Genomic DNA, 15,807 nt, shown 5'->3' with positions numbered 1-15,807 from the left:
ATCCCGGTCAAGGGCACATGCCCAGGTTGTAGGGCTAGATCCCCAGTGAAGGGTGTGCAGGAAGCAGCCAATCAATGATTCTCTCTCATCATTTATGTTACTATCTCCCTTCCTCTCTGAAATCAATAAAAATATGTTTAAAAAAATGTTTTTGATTTTAGAGACGAGAGGAGAGGGAGAGAGAAAAACATCAATGAGAGAAACATCAATATCAATTGGTCACCTTCTGCATGCCCCCTGTTGGGGATGTGTCCTGACTGGGAACTGAACCAGTGACATCTTAGTGTATGCGTCAACACCCAACCATTGAGCCACACCAGCCAGCCTCAACTCTTAAACTGTAACTTTAATTTTGGTATTTTTCTTTTCCTTTCAGTCAAGTTTTGGAGACTAGTGTAGAGTCTGTGAGAGAAAATATTTCAGAAAGTTGGAAATTTCACTGAATCTGGAATAGTCCTAAAAAGGGCTCATGGGCCAGCTTAGTATAGTGCAGCAGTCGGCAAACTGCGGCTTCTGAGCCACATGCAGCTCTTTGGCCTCTTGAGTGTGGCTCTTCCACAAAATACCACGTGTGGGCGCACACGTACAAGTGCGATTGAAACTTCGTGGCCCACGCGCAGAAGTCAGTTTTCGGCTCTCAAAAGAAATTTCAATCGTTGTACTGTTGATATTTGGCTCTGTTGACTAATGAGTTTGCTGACCACTGGTCTAGTGGAAAGAGCCCTGATCCCAACTCTAGATAAAGACAGCACTTCTTACTGCCTTCACACACGTTATGTGTATGTTGTCTGTCTGGCATAACCAATCGGTCTGTATGGCTGGCTAGTCATCACATCTGCAGACCCTTGTTTCAGCCCTAGAAGCTCCATTAGCACATAGTCATTTTTTCCCCATTGCCTTTAAAATTATCTGGAAAGAAATACTTTGCCCCCTTGGGGACTCCTATCTGTTATAGTTTATGAAGATGGAGCTGGGATAGGAAAGAAGCAAGGGCCCATTTTGTGGTTCAGACGCATTAGAGAGCGGGTGGGATAATGGAAGAGGAGGCCGCTGGTCTGCACTCAGCTGCCCGAGAGCAGTGGCCGAGGCCAGCCTGAGGCCTGGCTCCGTTTGCTGGGTGGGATGAAAGCACAAACTGTGTAGCCTAACAAGGGGGTTGGGGGACCCTGTAGTAAGGTCTGTCTCAGGGCGGTGCCTCATGTTGTATGTTATAGCCGGCATTCCACTGCTCAGTCTTGAATAAAATCACTCATGATTGATGCAGCTGTTGTGAATGTTTTGATGGTATTTTCTTTGTGATTATTGCTGCTATATAGAACTATTCTTAATTTTATGTGTGTGTATGTGGCCTGTCTGCTGGTGGACATGTCACCAGAAAGGAACCTGGCCCAGAGCAGGTCTGCCGTGGGCTGGCTGGTAGTGTGTGGGTTCTTGACTTTGTGCAGGAAAGATTTCACAGAAAGCATTCAAGTGATTTTGAGAGCAGATTTATTATAGTTGGGGACAGTGGAACAAAGAGCGTAGGATAGAAGGAGCAGTGGAAGAGAGCTGGGGCAGTGCTCTGCTTTGGCTCTCTGGAAACAGTATGGGAAAGAAGGGGGCCACACTGGGCTGTGTGGACTCACTGAGAAGTAAAAGCCACAGTGGCAGAAGCGAGCCGAGGTGGGGGTGTGTCAGTCTAAAGGGGGCCTTGGACACAGGTTCAGGGGTTTGGCCTGGGACAAGCTGCCGCTGCCTGCTGCTCCCCTGGTTGCAAGTCTCGTGGAGACTCTTAGAGTTCAGGAGACAAAACTAAGGATGCACACGTGAGAGGGAAGAAAGGCAAGCGTGTGCTCCAGAGAGAGACCGCGCTGGCTGGCTCAGGGGTTCTTAACCTGTTTTCTAAAGGGGATTTCGGCAGAGGTCTCAGGATCGCAGTGGGATATTCAGCTTTTCAGCTGTGTGCTTTAATATGCTGATTAATCAGTCGTTCTCTGGTCAGTATTACCTTCAGAGAATGTCACCAAAGAGGGACCTGGACAGCATGGGGTCTGCCCCTAAATGGTCTTTGTTCCTAAGTGTCCCTGGTTAGGGAAGAGAAGACCTCGTGATTTATTATCTTGCTAGGACCAGTTTGTTCAGTTCTCTGTCTCAGTTTCCCCATTACACTTGCCAAGGAGTTTTTCTAGCTGAGTCAGTTCAGAATATAAACCCTTTGCACTCCGCTGTCCCCTCTCAGGGGACATTGGAATTCTAGCATATGTCCCCTCTCAGGGGGGCCATTGCAGTTTATTAGTGATTACGGGGAACTGAGTTAATTCAACGCACGTGTCCGCCGCAAAGTAGCGTCGAGTAGCTGGTAGCCAATGTCCAGAATGGTTCGGAGTGCAAAGGGTAAATTCTTTAGTTCTTCACAACAAATCTGATTCCATGACAACTCATACAAAAGATGTTTCCTTTGCCTCTGCTATTATTATAGTCCTTGGAACAGAAGAAGATAATCCAGCATTCGCTGCTTTTGGAGACAGGGAGAGAAGAGCTAATTTCTTTAAATTATTGCTTAGCCCGAACACAGTGGCTCAGTGGTTGAGCATCAACCTACAAACCAGGAGGTCCCATCCGATTCCCAGTCAGGGCATATGCTCAGGTTGCAGGCTTGATCCCCAATCATGCAGGAGGTAGCCAATCGATGATTCTCTCCCATCATTGATGTTTCTATCTCTCCCTCTCTCTCTCCCACTCTAGAATCAATGAAAATATATTTTTAAAAAATAAACTATTGTTTAATGTTATATTGAGAATATTTTACATAAGGAAAGTCATTTACAAATCCCACTTTATGCCCAAATTTTTCTAAAAAGTGTATGGATATTTGATACATGCAATAGATATAAAATTTAGGAAGGCTTAATAATAAAATGAACCACCAACCACCTAATTTAAGAACTATATTACTTAGGTTTAAGACCATCACCTTAGGCAAGTGGCTTAAGCTCTGCTTCCTCATCTGAATGAGAGAACACTAGTTCCTGGTTCGTAGGGTGGCTGTGAGGGAGAAATGATAGGAAACCTTTTGGCCAGCCCACGATGGCCCTATCTCTGAGATCTAACCCCTGACCCCAGAGCTGGCCCCTGCTGCTGTATAGCTGCTCCTTGAGACTGCACCCTGGGAAATGTAGGTGATATAAAATGTGGCACATCATTAGTAGATGAGTGGATAAAAAAAGTTGAGGTATATTTATACTGTATGGAATACTATGCAGAAGTAAAAGAGAAGAATCTCTTCCCCTTTGAGACAGTATGGAGGGACCTGGAGAGTTTTATGCTAAGGAAATAAGTTAGAGAAAGACAAGTATCACATGATCTCATTCATATATGGAATGTAATTAACAAAATAAGCTGATGAACTGAATGGATCCAGAGACATAGAAGTATGGAACAGAGTACGGAATTCTGGAGGGAAGGCGGAGGAGGGAGCGTGGGGGTGGAGGTAGTCAACCATAGACCTTGTATGCATCTACGCATAACCCATGAACACAGGGGTGGTAAGTGGGCGGCGGCGGGAGCGGAGGGCACGGGATGGGCTGAAGCGGGTCAATGGGGGAGAATAAGGACATACGTAATACTTTCAACAATAAAGATTTTTAAAATTCCTTTGAAAATAAAATGTGGCACAAACTTCTGATCCTACCTGTAACGTCCAGGATTCTAAAGCATGCATAGCAGGTGGAGACCTCACCCTGTCTGTGCCCTAGCAGGTGCTGTCTCCATGTGGCCAGTGTGATCTTCCAACTTTCTGAAACGTGTGTGTGTGTTTGTGTGTATGCGTGCGTGTGCCTGCCTGTGTGTGGGTGTGTGCGCCTGCCTGTGTGTACCCGTGTACAGAGGGCGTGGGCAGGGCTGCTGTCGTTCCTTCCTGGGTCAGGGGCAATGCAGAGAAGCTGAGCCCAGCTCTTCTGGTGCCCTGTGACCTCAAGGATCAGACCCCCATGCCAGTGTCACAAGAGCCTGAGAGGTCGGTGTCAGGAAGACCGTGAGGTCAGCTCCTCATGCCAGCGTCCGTGGGGGAAGCCAGAGGCTCTCACCGAGCTCTGCCCGCACCTCTGCGCCCGGGTCCGAGCTCTGGCAGCCTAAAGGCGCTCTCACCTAAGAGGCCGCCAAAGGCCCGGAGAGGAATGGAAGGGAGCCTCGCCCTGGGCCGAGGGATGATGGAGGGCTGCCCACCACCACAATTGACTGACTCAACGGGAGATAAGCCCTTTAATGCGGTTTGTTGTGTTGAAAAAAACAACCCAAAACCTCAGTGGATCTTTTCCAAAGATATGGCTTCTAGAAAATGGTGGTTCCTGTACTTTTTGTAAAAGTCCAGAGAAGATATTCCCACAAAAAGAACTACTGTTCATAAAGATGACCGCTCTCTGGTGGCTCAGCTTGTCTGTGCCCGCCTCTGGCAGCAGTCATGAACCGGACAAAGGCCTGAGAAACACCCGGGCCCCCTCCGCCTTCTCACCCCACCGCTGTCCCCTCGCTCTCGCCGGGTCTGCTGGCCTCCCTGCATCTGTCTGTCCGTCCTCACTGAACATCCCCCGCTGACCATCTGTCCCCACCCTGTCCATTCATGGACGTCTGTCGGTCTCTCTCTCTCAGGTGTCTACTGGGGCGCCAGGAAGAACAAAGGGTCTGTCTGTGTGTCTGTCCTGTCGGGTCAGCTGGTGGTTGGGGAGTCTGCAGGCCGGGCTGGCCGAGGCTCCTTTTTTCCCAGGACAAATTGCTATTGGGACGCTTTCCAAGTCAAACGTCAGCTGGAGCCAGGTAGGCAGGGGCACAGGTTTATGTGAAATAGTCCGTGGCCGATAGGTAAGGAAAGACAGGTGGGACCCAGGCCAGTCCCTTCTGGAGAGGTCGCTGGAGACTCCGTGTTCCGGGGAAAAGGTCACGTGCATGCTGCGAAGTGGGGGTTCCGAACGCCTGAGAGGAGAGGGGGACTTTGAGCCCAGAGGCTGCGGGCTCCTGCTGCTCGGCTGACGAAGCTTTAACTTGCAGCGAGGCTGTAGCTGGTCCTCCTGCGGGAAGGGAAGAAGCCCAAGAGGGTGAGAGAAGGTGGGGTCTCTGCCCTGCCAGCCCCCGTGAGGTCTCTGCCCTGCCAATCATCAGTGGCTGGTCCTTGTCTTCCCAGCAACTCCTCCCCTTCACCCCCCCCCCCCGCCCCTGTGTAAATAAAGCCACTGGCCTGTTCCCCCAAGGGCCACCAAGCAGCTGTGTGTCACTCCCTGAGTGTGACACGCGAGACCAGGGTGACTTGGCAGGAGTCTTGAGACCAGCCATGCTGAGGGATGAGGGATGGATGGGTGATGATGCCACTTCCTGTCTCCCCTGTGTGGTCCTCTGTGTGTGCATGTGCTCGTATTTGTGAGTGCATGAGCACCTGCAAAGATGTGGACACGTGCCCATGAAAGTCTGGGACCATGTTGATACCGCAGCATCTGCTTGGCTTCGGGCATTGAGCTGAGCCCTTAGGACAGCTGTCGGCAAACTCATTAGTCAACAGAGCCAAATATCAACAGGACGACGATTGACATCGGCACACTTCTGTGTGCCCCTGTGGGTGCTGGCAGCTCTGCCGCGTGTGTGTGTGTGTGTGTGTGTGTGCAGGGGGTGCCCACCTCCGAAGGCTCAGCTGGCGAGCGGCGTCCTGGCTTGGCACCTTTGGGCCGGGGCCGACCATGAGGATGCAAAGCCCGGTGAGGATCATGCAGGTGGGCACGGCCCCGATGAGGACCTTGAGGGTCACCACCACCTGCTCTGCCTGCTGGCAGGCTCCCGCCTTGTACCCGGCAAACCTGGAGAAACACGGTCCCAGCGTCCGGCTCAGGCCCTCCTGAGCCTGGCGCCCTTGCGGGGGGGGGGGGGGGTGTCCCAGACCCCCCACCTCCACCCTCTCCTCAAACTCGGATTCACTTCCTGGCCAGACCAGCCCAGCCAGGGTGGAAGAGGGTGTCGAAGGAATGGGCTTGGCAGGGAGGAGTTCGGAGAGAACTGAGGATGTGGGGGGCTGGGGCTTCAGAGGGGACGGCCCCCCCGGAAAGGCCCCTTTCAGTCTTATTCCCGGAACCAGCTGAGGCAGGCGTCTCCCCACACGCTCCAAGGAGCAGAGCGTGCTCCCCGGGCTGCTAGGGGGGAGAAGGGGGACTCTGCCCTCTTCCCTCCACACAGCCCAGCTCCGGACGGACTCACTCAAGGCTGAGCGTGGAGATGCCCAGGGCGCCCGCGCCCGAGAGCTTGGTGAAGAAGACGTAGGAAGAGTAGAAGATGGTCTCTATGCCGGGCCCGTGCTGGTGCTGCAGCTGGAAGTCATCCACCACGTCTGGGAGCATGGACCTGGGGAGGGGGCTGCAGAGTTATCCCCCTGCCCCTCCCCCCCCCCCCCCAGCCACCAGCCTGGAAGAGACCAAGTCAGAGTCACCCCCGAGTCCTCCCTCCCACATCTCTGCACCCCCACCCTGGCTGCCCACCATGCCAGCTGCGGGTGCTCCTTGAGGAGGGCTCCCAGGGCGGAGCTGCTGGCCGCCCTCCCTGCACATGGGCGAGTGGCTCCCCGCACAGGCTGGGCACAAGGGGCCCGGGGCACCAGGTTGACGGGAAGGAGGGCAGGCCCATCAGGAAGGACGTGGAGCTCCCACACCCCCTTCCCCTCACGCAGCCTACCAGGGCAGCAGCAAGGACACAGCGATGCTCACGCCAGACACAAAGGCCACGACGTAGGCCACGGGGGCCATGGGCACAGCCGCCAACAGGATGACAAAAGGCACCATCACCTGGGGAGACAGATATACAAGTTGTCCCCTCTGCCTGGCCCACCTGCTCTTCCCAGCATGCACTCACCCTCCGTAAAAGGGCCAGGCCGGAGCACTGAAGACACAGCGATTATAGGAGGCTCACGCTCCAAGGTCAACCTCGCCCAACCCAACCCTGAGCCTGGCTTCCCGCCTCACTCACAATGATCCCAAAGGCCGACACCTTCTTCCCGAAGCGCTGCAGGAACCACTCCCACAGGGGCGTGCTCAGGACAGCCGAGACCTGTGGACAGACAGAACCGTCACAGCCTGGCCACAGCCTGGCCACAGCTTGGCCCTCTGCCCGGCCCCTTGCCCGGCCGGCCACGCTGCCGGGGCCTCTGCCCAGGTTCCCAGCGCCCTGGCTTTCAGGCAGGATGCCCAGCCTTGACTTTGCCTCCTGGTGGAAACCCGCGGCTGTGAACGTGATGACCCTGGCCCCCCATTCCTCTGCTGGAGGGTTAGGAGGTCCAGAAAGTTGACCTCCGGGACTCTGGCCGCACATGTCGTGCCAAGAACCACACGTGTCACCCAGGTCTCCTCACCAGAATGGTCAGCACCAGGCTTTGCACATGGTCATGGAGCTCGGAGGCGTGGGTACAGAACAGGACCAGGTAGCTCTGCTCCACCTAGGAGGGCGACAGGGGCGGGGGACGCGGGGAATGGCGGCTCCTCAGAAGGCAAGAGCAAGGCCTCCGTCTCAATCCTGGCCGCCCTTGTGGGAACCCTGGTTGCTCCCACCACCGTGCAGTCCCCGCCCCTACAAAGGATGCTTATCGCCGACTCAGGCATAGACCCTATTCCCGGTCTACCGCCCCTCGCACAGCTCAGACTGGGTGCACGTTACCACCCAGGCAGTTTTCCTGGAGTCTGGGCCCTGACCCTCCTCATCCCCAGGGGCTCTCTAGATCTCTCTCCTCCCAGCACCACCCTCTCTGGGCCACACGCCAGCCACTGCTCTCTCCCTATCAACGCTCAGGCCTAACTGGGGTGCAATGGGATGAGAGCCTGGATCTGAACCCACGCAAGCTCAGTGCGGCCGGAGCCAGGCCAGCGGGCATCCGCCCAGCCAGCCGTACCTGGACGGCTGCTGAGATGAACAGGAAGCAGATCACCAGCTTGAGGTAGGGCGGGTGCCGCACCGTGAGGCCCAGCCCGGCCAGGAAGCTCATGCCCCGGCTGGAGGCGGGGGCAGAGGGGTCTGCAACACAGAAGGTGACATCTCCACTTGGGAGCGTTCCCAACCAAAACCCACGCCCGAGAGAAGCCCTGCCCCTGGAGGCCGCCTGCACCCCGTACCTGGCCGCTCCTTCACCCCCAAGCAGAGGAAACCACCGCACACGGGGTAGGTCACAGCAACCACGGCCGCTGCAATGGAGTAGAGACAGGTCTGTGGAACAGGACAGAGCTGGGGTGGGGTGATGTCTCCCACCCGTGGAGGTGAGGGCACCCAGGGGCAGGGTACCTCCCGATGGGAGCAGAGGGACCCTCAGCCCAAGGCCAAGGACCCTGGGTACTCCTCCCAGTGAGCCCAGTAGGAGGGGAGAGCTAAGGGCCAGCATGGGCCTTCTGCTGACCCTGTGCCTCCTGCATGCACCCATGCACCAGGGAGCCGCGGATCTGAGTCCTCCCTCTCTCCCACACACACACCTTCCTCTCTCTCTCTCTCTCTCTCTCTCTCTCTCTCTCTCTCTCACACACACACACACACACACACACACACACACATTTTAAAACAACATTCCTTGGTGCTGATTCTGTATGCCAGACCCTGAGCATCCACTGTGAGTAGCTTGGAAGACGGACCCATGAGCACAGGTTACAGTGTGATGCAGGCTGACCCAGATAAATGACAGAAAAGAGACCGTGATACCTATCATCAGGCAAAATCACACATATGTTAAAACATAAAACACATACAAAGACATACATGGGAATAAGTCACCCAGTTCCAGACAGAGGCTGCCTAGCAGTGTGTGTGTGTGTGTGTGTAAGGGGTGGGGGGCAGGGCTCAGGGCACAGGTCCAGCCCAGCTGCACAGTGGTCGCTGTCTGGGTGTATTTTGTCTATTAATTAACTTGTGGTGTGTGCGCGGAGTCGATGGGATAGCAGAGCTGGAGCCGCCAAGAAGCGCCTGAACACTTTGTGCTTTGGGGGAGGGCTCCCAGCCCTCTGCTCCCCACCCCCCTCACCCGGAGGAGGGGACGGGCAGGGGCTGGAGAGGCACGGTCAGTGGCAGTGGATGCAGAAGGTTTTGTCTCAGAACATGGCAGGATTTGGCAATGGGTTGGACTGAGGGAGAGGGAGGAGTCAAAGCTGACTCCCACAGTTCTGGGGGGTCGTGATGTCATTTGCTTAACGGGGACAATGGACCAACTGGTGGCTGGAGTAGACACAGCCCTTCCATGTCCCCTCTCGGACCCTTCCCTGGGGCCTGGCTCCCCCTCCGGAGGCGCTGAGGGTGCCCAGGGTGAGGGCGCGGGCACTCACCGCGTTGGGGGAGACGGCTCCGGGCCCCGGGGACTCGGCGTCCTCGCACCGGTGGGGGCCGTGGGCCCCGGCCACGATGAGCCCGTGGGCGGCAGCTCCCAGCAGCGTCCCCGCCATCTCCAGGGTCATCCCTGGGGCACAGCGCGTGCTCAGGGTCCGCGTTCGCGCCCCCGCGGGCGGCCCCCTCCGTCCCCCCGGCGCCCGCACTCACGGTAGGCGGTGGCCGAGTCCCGCTCCCGGGGGCTGGGTGTCAGCAGCATGGTGAGCGCCGTGTAGGGCACCTGGAAGAACTGGGGGCCGGGGGCTCAGACGACGCCCCCTCCGCCCAGACCGCCCAGGGGACGCCCTGTGCCAGCCGGGCCGGGAGGCTGGCACGTCGGTCGCCACAGGTCCCTGCAGGCAGGGTCCAGGGCCGAGGGCAGCACCCAGCCCAGAGCCCAGGGGGTCAGGGGGTCAGGGGGAGCTGGAGGAGATGGCCAGGTGCGAGGAGCAAGGGATCACCTGACCCCCCCACCCCCACCCCAGACACACTGGTGTCACCATGCCTACTGGCCAGCAGTGGGGTTCCAGGGGCCCGGGCCCAGGCCGGCGGGCCTGCTTACCGTGGACACAGCCTGGAACAGGCAGTAGAAGGCCATGTACCAAAGGCCCCGGAGGTTGGTGAAGGGGGGCAGGTACCACAGGAAGAAGTAAGCCAAGGCGATGAAGGGCATGCAGCCCAGCACCCTGTGGGGGCACACGGGGGGAGGGGGGTGGATCGCCCACAAACCAGGCCTGGGGCCTCAAAGGGCGGGCCTGGTGCAACCTCGCCCCTCTGGACCTGAGCCCTGGGCTGGGGCTCTCAGGGCGGGAGCCGTGGAGGGCCGGGGTTGAAGGGACATGAGATACCAGGATGTGGGCTGAGACTCTGGCTAGGACGTGGGTGCCTGGTGGTGCCATTCCTCCAGTCAAGGTCCCTGGAGCAGTAGTCGGCAAACTGCTGCTCATGAGCCACATGCGGCTCTTTGGCCCCTTGCGTGTGGCTCTTCCACAAAATACCACGGCCTGGGCGAGTCTATGTTGAAGACGTGGCGTTAGAAGTTTAAGTTTTTTTTAAAAAAATTGGCTCTCCAAAGAAATGTCAATCGTTGTGCTATTGATATTTGGCTCTGTGGACTGAGTTTGCCGACCACTGGCCTGGAGCACAAGAGTCGGACCTACTCTGCAAGGCCTTCCTGGGCCCACAGCCCGCTCTGGTCTCACAGAGACCTCTGGGCCAGGCCTGGGAGTCTTGGAGACGTTGTCTGCCTGAGCCATCTGGTGAGGGAAAGTCCCCCAGAATGTCTCTGACTCCTGCGTGATGGTCTGGCCCAGACCGGTACTGTCACCTACTGTCTAGTCCTATCACCGGATGTCCGGTCTTGTCCTCTAATCACCCACAGGGTTTTCTGCTAAGAAGCAGGGCTATGACAACCACATATACATTTGCAATTTATAATCTTATATATATGCAACCATATCAGTGTCATTTAAAAAACCATCAATACCACCTGCTGGCAATACCACCTTACAGACCACGCATGGGGCTGCTCACCAGGGCATGAGTCGTCCAGACCCTGTCCTCCTGCTTCTGCTGATAAGGTATCCAGCCACGGGGTCAGCAGCTGCCCCAGACACCTTCCCTCCGAGCAGGACCAGTGACACCTGGGCAGCAGGGATCTGCAGTGACAGGGGAGGAGACAGCCAAGCCCTGGCAGAGTCAGAGAAGGTGTCCAGGCCTGCCCACCCACCGGAGGGGGGTATCTGGGAGCCTGGCTGGGGCCAGAGGCTGAGTGTAAAGGTCCATTCTGCCTGCTCCCCAGAACACTAATCCAGAAGGCTCTCAGGACACATCTGTGCACGTGTAGGAAGGAGCATGGGAGGGAGCTGACAGCCACCTACTGGCACATTGCCCTTGTCACTCACGCCCACTCACTTCCGGAGAAGCATGAGAGACCCTCGCTGTCTCATAATAATATTTTTAAAATGTTTCTGATTACATAAATTATACACTCACACTATTAAAACATTTAAACAGCACAGAAAAATATTGAGCAGAGCTCATCTGAAATCCCACCATCCTGAGACAATGCCAGAAGCATTTTCATGGTCATCCTTTCATGCATTTATATACATTTGCAATTTGTAATCTTAAATACATGCAACCATATCAGTGTCATTTAAAAAAACATCTATACCACCCACTGGCATGCTCAGTGGTTGAGTGTCGACCTATGAACCAGGAGGTCACAGTTCCTGTCAAGGCACATGTCCAGTTTGAGGCGGCTGACCAACCATTCTCTTTCATCATTGATGTTTCCATCTTTCTCAACTCCCTTCCTCTCTGAAATCAATTTAAAAATATTTTTTAAAATGGATATTTTTTGTTAGCTCTCTATTCTCCACCATTCCCTCCTATAGCCAACACTAACAGCCTGGTGTCATTTTCTCCATGCTTAGTTTTAACTATTGTAGAGGCCTGATCCACCAAATTTGTGCAAGGGGCGTGGCCCTTGAAGCCCGGCTTCATCCGGAAGGTTGTTCGGCTGTCCAGTCTAATTAGCACATTATCCTGTTATTAGTATATTAGATTATAGTATAGCACATTATCCTGTTATTAGATTATTATAGATCATGTACTGACACATACACACATATACTCATGAACGTACATATATGGGGCATGTCTTCGTTTTGCTAAAATAGGATCATTTTGTACACTCTAAAAACTAACTTTCTCACTTGCTAGTGCATCATGGAAATTCCTCCATGCCAACTGGTATTGATCTAACCCATTCTTTAAATGGCCACACGATAATCCATCAAGTGGAGATAGTACACGTTATTACTCAACTGCTTCTATACCATTGGGCATTCACATTGTTTCTCATTTTCCAGTACAAACAACCCACAACAAATATCCTTGGCTTTTTGTCAGGCTTAGGTCAAAAGTGCTGTCTGTCATGGACCAGGTGGGGGTGGAAGGAAGATGGAATAGGGGACCGTGGGCTGCTGCCCACACTCACCTGGGCCACATCGAGCAGGAAGAGCTGCAGGTAAAAGGCTGTGGCGCTGGAGGCCACCTGGTTGGGGACCCCGCCAATGCCATAGCAAACCTTCGTACAGAATGACAGGCGACTGGCTCTTCTGTCCTGGGGAGACACAGGAGCTGAGCCCCAGCTTCACAGACACACAACAGCTCCCCACGCCCCCGTGGCTTCCATGAGCATCCTGAGGTCCCTATGTCTTGAGGGCTTTCCCTGTAACCTCTCCGTACTAACATACCCCAAAACCATCCTAAAGGGAAGTGAGACAGAAAAAGAAAAACAAAAACATGACCTCTCAACTTTCCCAGAGGGAAGTTCTTCCTTGTATTTCCCCCTTAGTGCTTCTTGCTTGTGTTTTATTTTCTGAATCAGCAAGCCTGAGAGACCCCCAACTTCCCTACCCTCTCCCTGGGTGACCTTGAATAAACCAATGTCCCTCTCTAAGCCTTATCTGTCAAATGGAAAAGTCCTGCCAACTCCACAGGTTATTTCAATAAGCAAATGTGGTGATGCCTCTGGGAGCTGAGTGTTGGATGCTGGGGACTCCTGCAGCCAGTTGTTGAATGACTAGTGGCCTGAACTCATTCATGGTGAGGGTATTCACACCACGGAAACCAGCAAACATGACCAATCAGAGCTTTTTCCCTGGAGAGACTGTTTACCAATCCACCACTGAAATGAAGTAATGTTTAAAAAGCCCAATGTGTGAGTGTGTATAAAGTTTGCAAGCCCTAAGCTACCCAGCAGACTCAACACTCATATATTCGACTGCTACTTACAGCCCTGTGTGGTTGCCTAGTAGGCATCCCAGCTTTGTATGGTCAAACACACCGTTTCTGGTTTCCAGCCCATTGTTTCTACCAACTCCTAACCTAACCCTGTTGTCCCCATTGCATTAAATGACCCCCATGTCCATTCAGCAGCTTAGGCCACAGACCCAGGAGCCACCCTCGATCCCCCCTTCCCAATTCCCCCCCCCCCACCCCGTCTAACCCATCACTGAGTGCCTCCTACGTGGCTCCCTGCTTCTGCTCTCAGTCCTAGTCCTCAGAAATGACTCTGCCTGCTGCTGCCTCAGGGCCTTTGCACTTCCACTCGAGTCTAAGCCTAAGTCATCTCCTCAGAGAGGCCTTCCTGGGCCACCCAAGTCTGTTTTCCAGTTGCACTTGGAAGGTCTCTGGGAGCATGACCTATTTTGTCACCACCCTGGCCCCAGGACCTAAAACAATGCTTGGCATGTGGCAGATGCTCGGTTTAGTCTAGTATTTGTCAAAGGAATAAATGCATCAAGTGCCATTTCTCTGAAAGACGCCATTTCACTACCATTTCTCTGGAAGGTTCTGGGAATTCTTCTTCCTCGTCCTTTGCTTGGGGATGGGCGGGGGAGCGGAGGAGACGATGGCTTCACCCGCCTTGGTATCTTGCAGGACACCCAGATGGGCCCTTTGCAAGGGAAGGCCTTCCCCGATAAGAACTTATCATATCCTTTGCACACGCTTTCTGCCCACAGAGAAACCCATGCACCAAGCAGGATGTGGTCTCCTTTTCTGACATGGTGTGACCATGAGTTCAACTTCCAGAAAACTTCAACAGGCAGAATCCTCTCCATAATGGGAATTTTGTTTCCCCCTACCTGTGCCTGGCGAGTTCCTGGCACGTGGCACTTGAAAGGGAGGAAAAAAATTCCGGCTGAAACGAGGTATAGGATATGATTTTGGAATCTTACAATTTAAGCCCTTAAATCATAAACCCTTCACAGTTGGCTGAGCACATATTTTAGCTTGGATTCCAGTTCCGCGCCTGCCACTTCCAGCCGTGGGACCAGGGCACCGTACCTTGCCGGGCTGTCTCGGTTCCTCACATGTTACCTGGAGGTAGAGCCGCCTCCCAGGACTGTCCTGAGAACGAAATGCTGCCACTGCATTGGCAGCTTGAGGGTTCCCTCTCGCCCGCCATTCATCTCACCCCGGATTTCTCCATCTCACCGGGAAGTGAGGGTCCTCAGAGAGCCTCCTCCTGGAGCTTTCTTTCCGGGAAGCCCCAGGCCTTCGCTCTGAGGTGCCCGGGAGGCGGGCATGGAGCTGAGCTGGTGGCGAGGTGAAGCCACGGGTGGGGAAAAGCTTCCTTGGGAGCCGCAGCGGGTTTTGCATTCAGCAGACACCAATTCCAACACACCCACCCTGGCGGCATGAATCCCTGCCAGTCCTCCCTGGGTCGCCACCTGCCCTCTACCCTCACTATGGGGCCTGGTGGCCAGACAGGGCATCGCTGGGGGCCATGGTGCCAGGGCAAGGCGGCTGAGCCCACGCCGCCTGCCAGGAGCGGGGGAGGCAGGCTGCCTCCGGGGCCCAGGGTCCGGGAGCTGTCGGGGGAGACCCGGAGAGGAGCAGGGGGACCAGAGCCTAACCTGCCTGGTCCTGCCCCGGGGGCTGAGCTTGTCTCAGGCTCAGTGCTATGCTCTCCGGGGCTCCCGCGGCCAGGGCCCCCCCCCCCCCCCCCCCCGGGCCGCTCAGCGGGGGGCCCTGCATGGCGGCCCGGGCTGGGTCAAGGGCTGCGATCCCGCGCCCCCAAGATCCCGGGCGCCCCCTGCCCCGCGCCCCCTCTCCCCGCAGCTCCCCGCCGGCTCCCCCTCGCTTTGCGCTCACCGAGCGGGGCTGCGGGGCGCGGGGCTCCAGGGCGCGGGGCTGCGGGGTGCGAGCCTCGGGCTGGGGCGCGGGCGCCTGGGCTGCGGGGCGCGGGGACCCTCCGGGGGCCGCCTCCATCGCGCAGGTGCTGCGCCCACGCCGGGGCCTCGGGTGTTATCGCCCCGGAGGGGAGGGCGGCTCCGGGCGTGGGCGCGGCGAGGGGCGGCCCCTGACCCGAGAGAGAAACCGGGGAGCTGGGAGGTTTCCCTCCCCCACCCCCCTGCTGCCACAAGGGAAAGCGCCTAGAGGTCAAGTTCGCTGGGGAAAAGGCCGGGCCCCTTGGCGGGGTGAGGACCAGAGGCGGTCCCGCTAAACACCCTCTCTGTCCTCCTGGGCGAAAAGCCAGCACGTGGTTCATTTGTTTAGAGCAGCGTTTCCCAAACTTCTCTCATGGTGAGAATCACCTGGTGGAGTTGTTAAAATACAGATTCCCAAAAATTCTAGTTTAGCACTTCTTAGTTGGGATTCAGGAATCTGTAGTTTAACAATTCCACCAGGTGATTCTCATCTTGAGAGAAGTTTGGGAAACACTCTTTTAGAGTAAGAGTATGGCCAGACAGGTTTACAAGCTGCTAAATGTGACACCGGGTGCCAGCATATACATTTTCCAGTCTCCTAGAGAACATGGGTCTGACACACACACACACACACACACACACACACACACACACACAACGCCTCCCAAACTCAGTTCTGGCCGGAGAATGAAAGCAGACCGCACCTGGGCATTGAACCTGCAACCTAGGCTTGCGCCCT

General features: G+C 55.5%; 1 protein-coding gene across 2 annotated transcripts; it reads right to left on the bottom strand.

The window, feature by feature from the left end:
- Positions 1-4,257: 4,257 nt before the first annotated feature.
- On the bottom strand, positions 4,258-15,150 carry MFSD2B (major facilitator superfamily domain containing 2B). Of its 2 annotated transcripts, XM_045580510.1 has the most exons (14): positions 15,048-15,150; positions 12,347-12,489; positions 10,876-11,000; positions 9,905-10,028; positions 9,514-9,592; positions 9,303-9,433; positions 8,112-8,202; positions 7,892-8,013; positions 7,358-7,441; positions 6,976-7,056; positions 6,685-6,794; positions 6,214-6,357; positions 5,643-5,819; positions 4,258-5,042 (listed from the first exon to the last, which is right to left on the bottom strand). In XM_045580510.1, exons 1-14 carry the CDS (start codon positions 15,127-15,129, stop codon positions 5,012-5,014), a joined length of 1,524 nt encoding a protein of 507 aa, XP_045436466.1. In that variant the 5' UTR covers positions 15,130-15,150; the 3' UTR covers positions 4,258-5,011. The 2 variants fall into 2 exon arrangements, with proteins under 2 accessions (XP_045436466.1, XP_036290623.2); XM_036434730.2 differs by lacking the exon at positions 15,048-15,150 and having other exon boundaries at positions 12,347-12,490.
- Between the last annotated feature and the right edge of the window lie 657 nt (positions 15,151-15,807).

The sequence above is a fragment of the Pipistrellus kuhlii genome, unplaced genomic scaffold (assembly GCF_014108245.1).
Source record: "Pipistrellus kuhlii isolate mPipKuh1 unplaced genomic scaffold, mPipKuh1.p scaffold_m20_p_13, whole genome shotgun sequence".
Taxonomy (NCBI): domain Eukaryota; kingdom Metazoa; phylum Chordata; class Mammalia; order Chiroptera; family Vespertilionidae; genus Pipistrellus; species Pipistrellus kuhlii.
This window is presented reverse-complemented; position numbering and strand designations above follow the sequence as displayed.

Coding starts and splice junctions, on each gene's coding strand:
- MFSD2B (XM_045580510.1), bottom strand. CDS start 15,129: ATGGAGGCGGCCCCCGGAGGGTCCCCGCGCCCCGCAGCCCAGGCGCCC. Junction 10,029..10,875: donor TCTGGACGACTCATGCCCTG/GTGAGCAGCCCC, acceptor GTGCCCCCACAG/GGTGCTGGGCTGCATGCCCT. Junction 5,043..5,642: donor CGCCAGCTGAGCCTTCGGAG/GTGGGCACCCCC, acceptor CCCTTCCCGCAG/GAGGACCAGCTACAGCCTCG.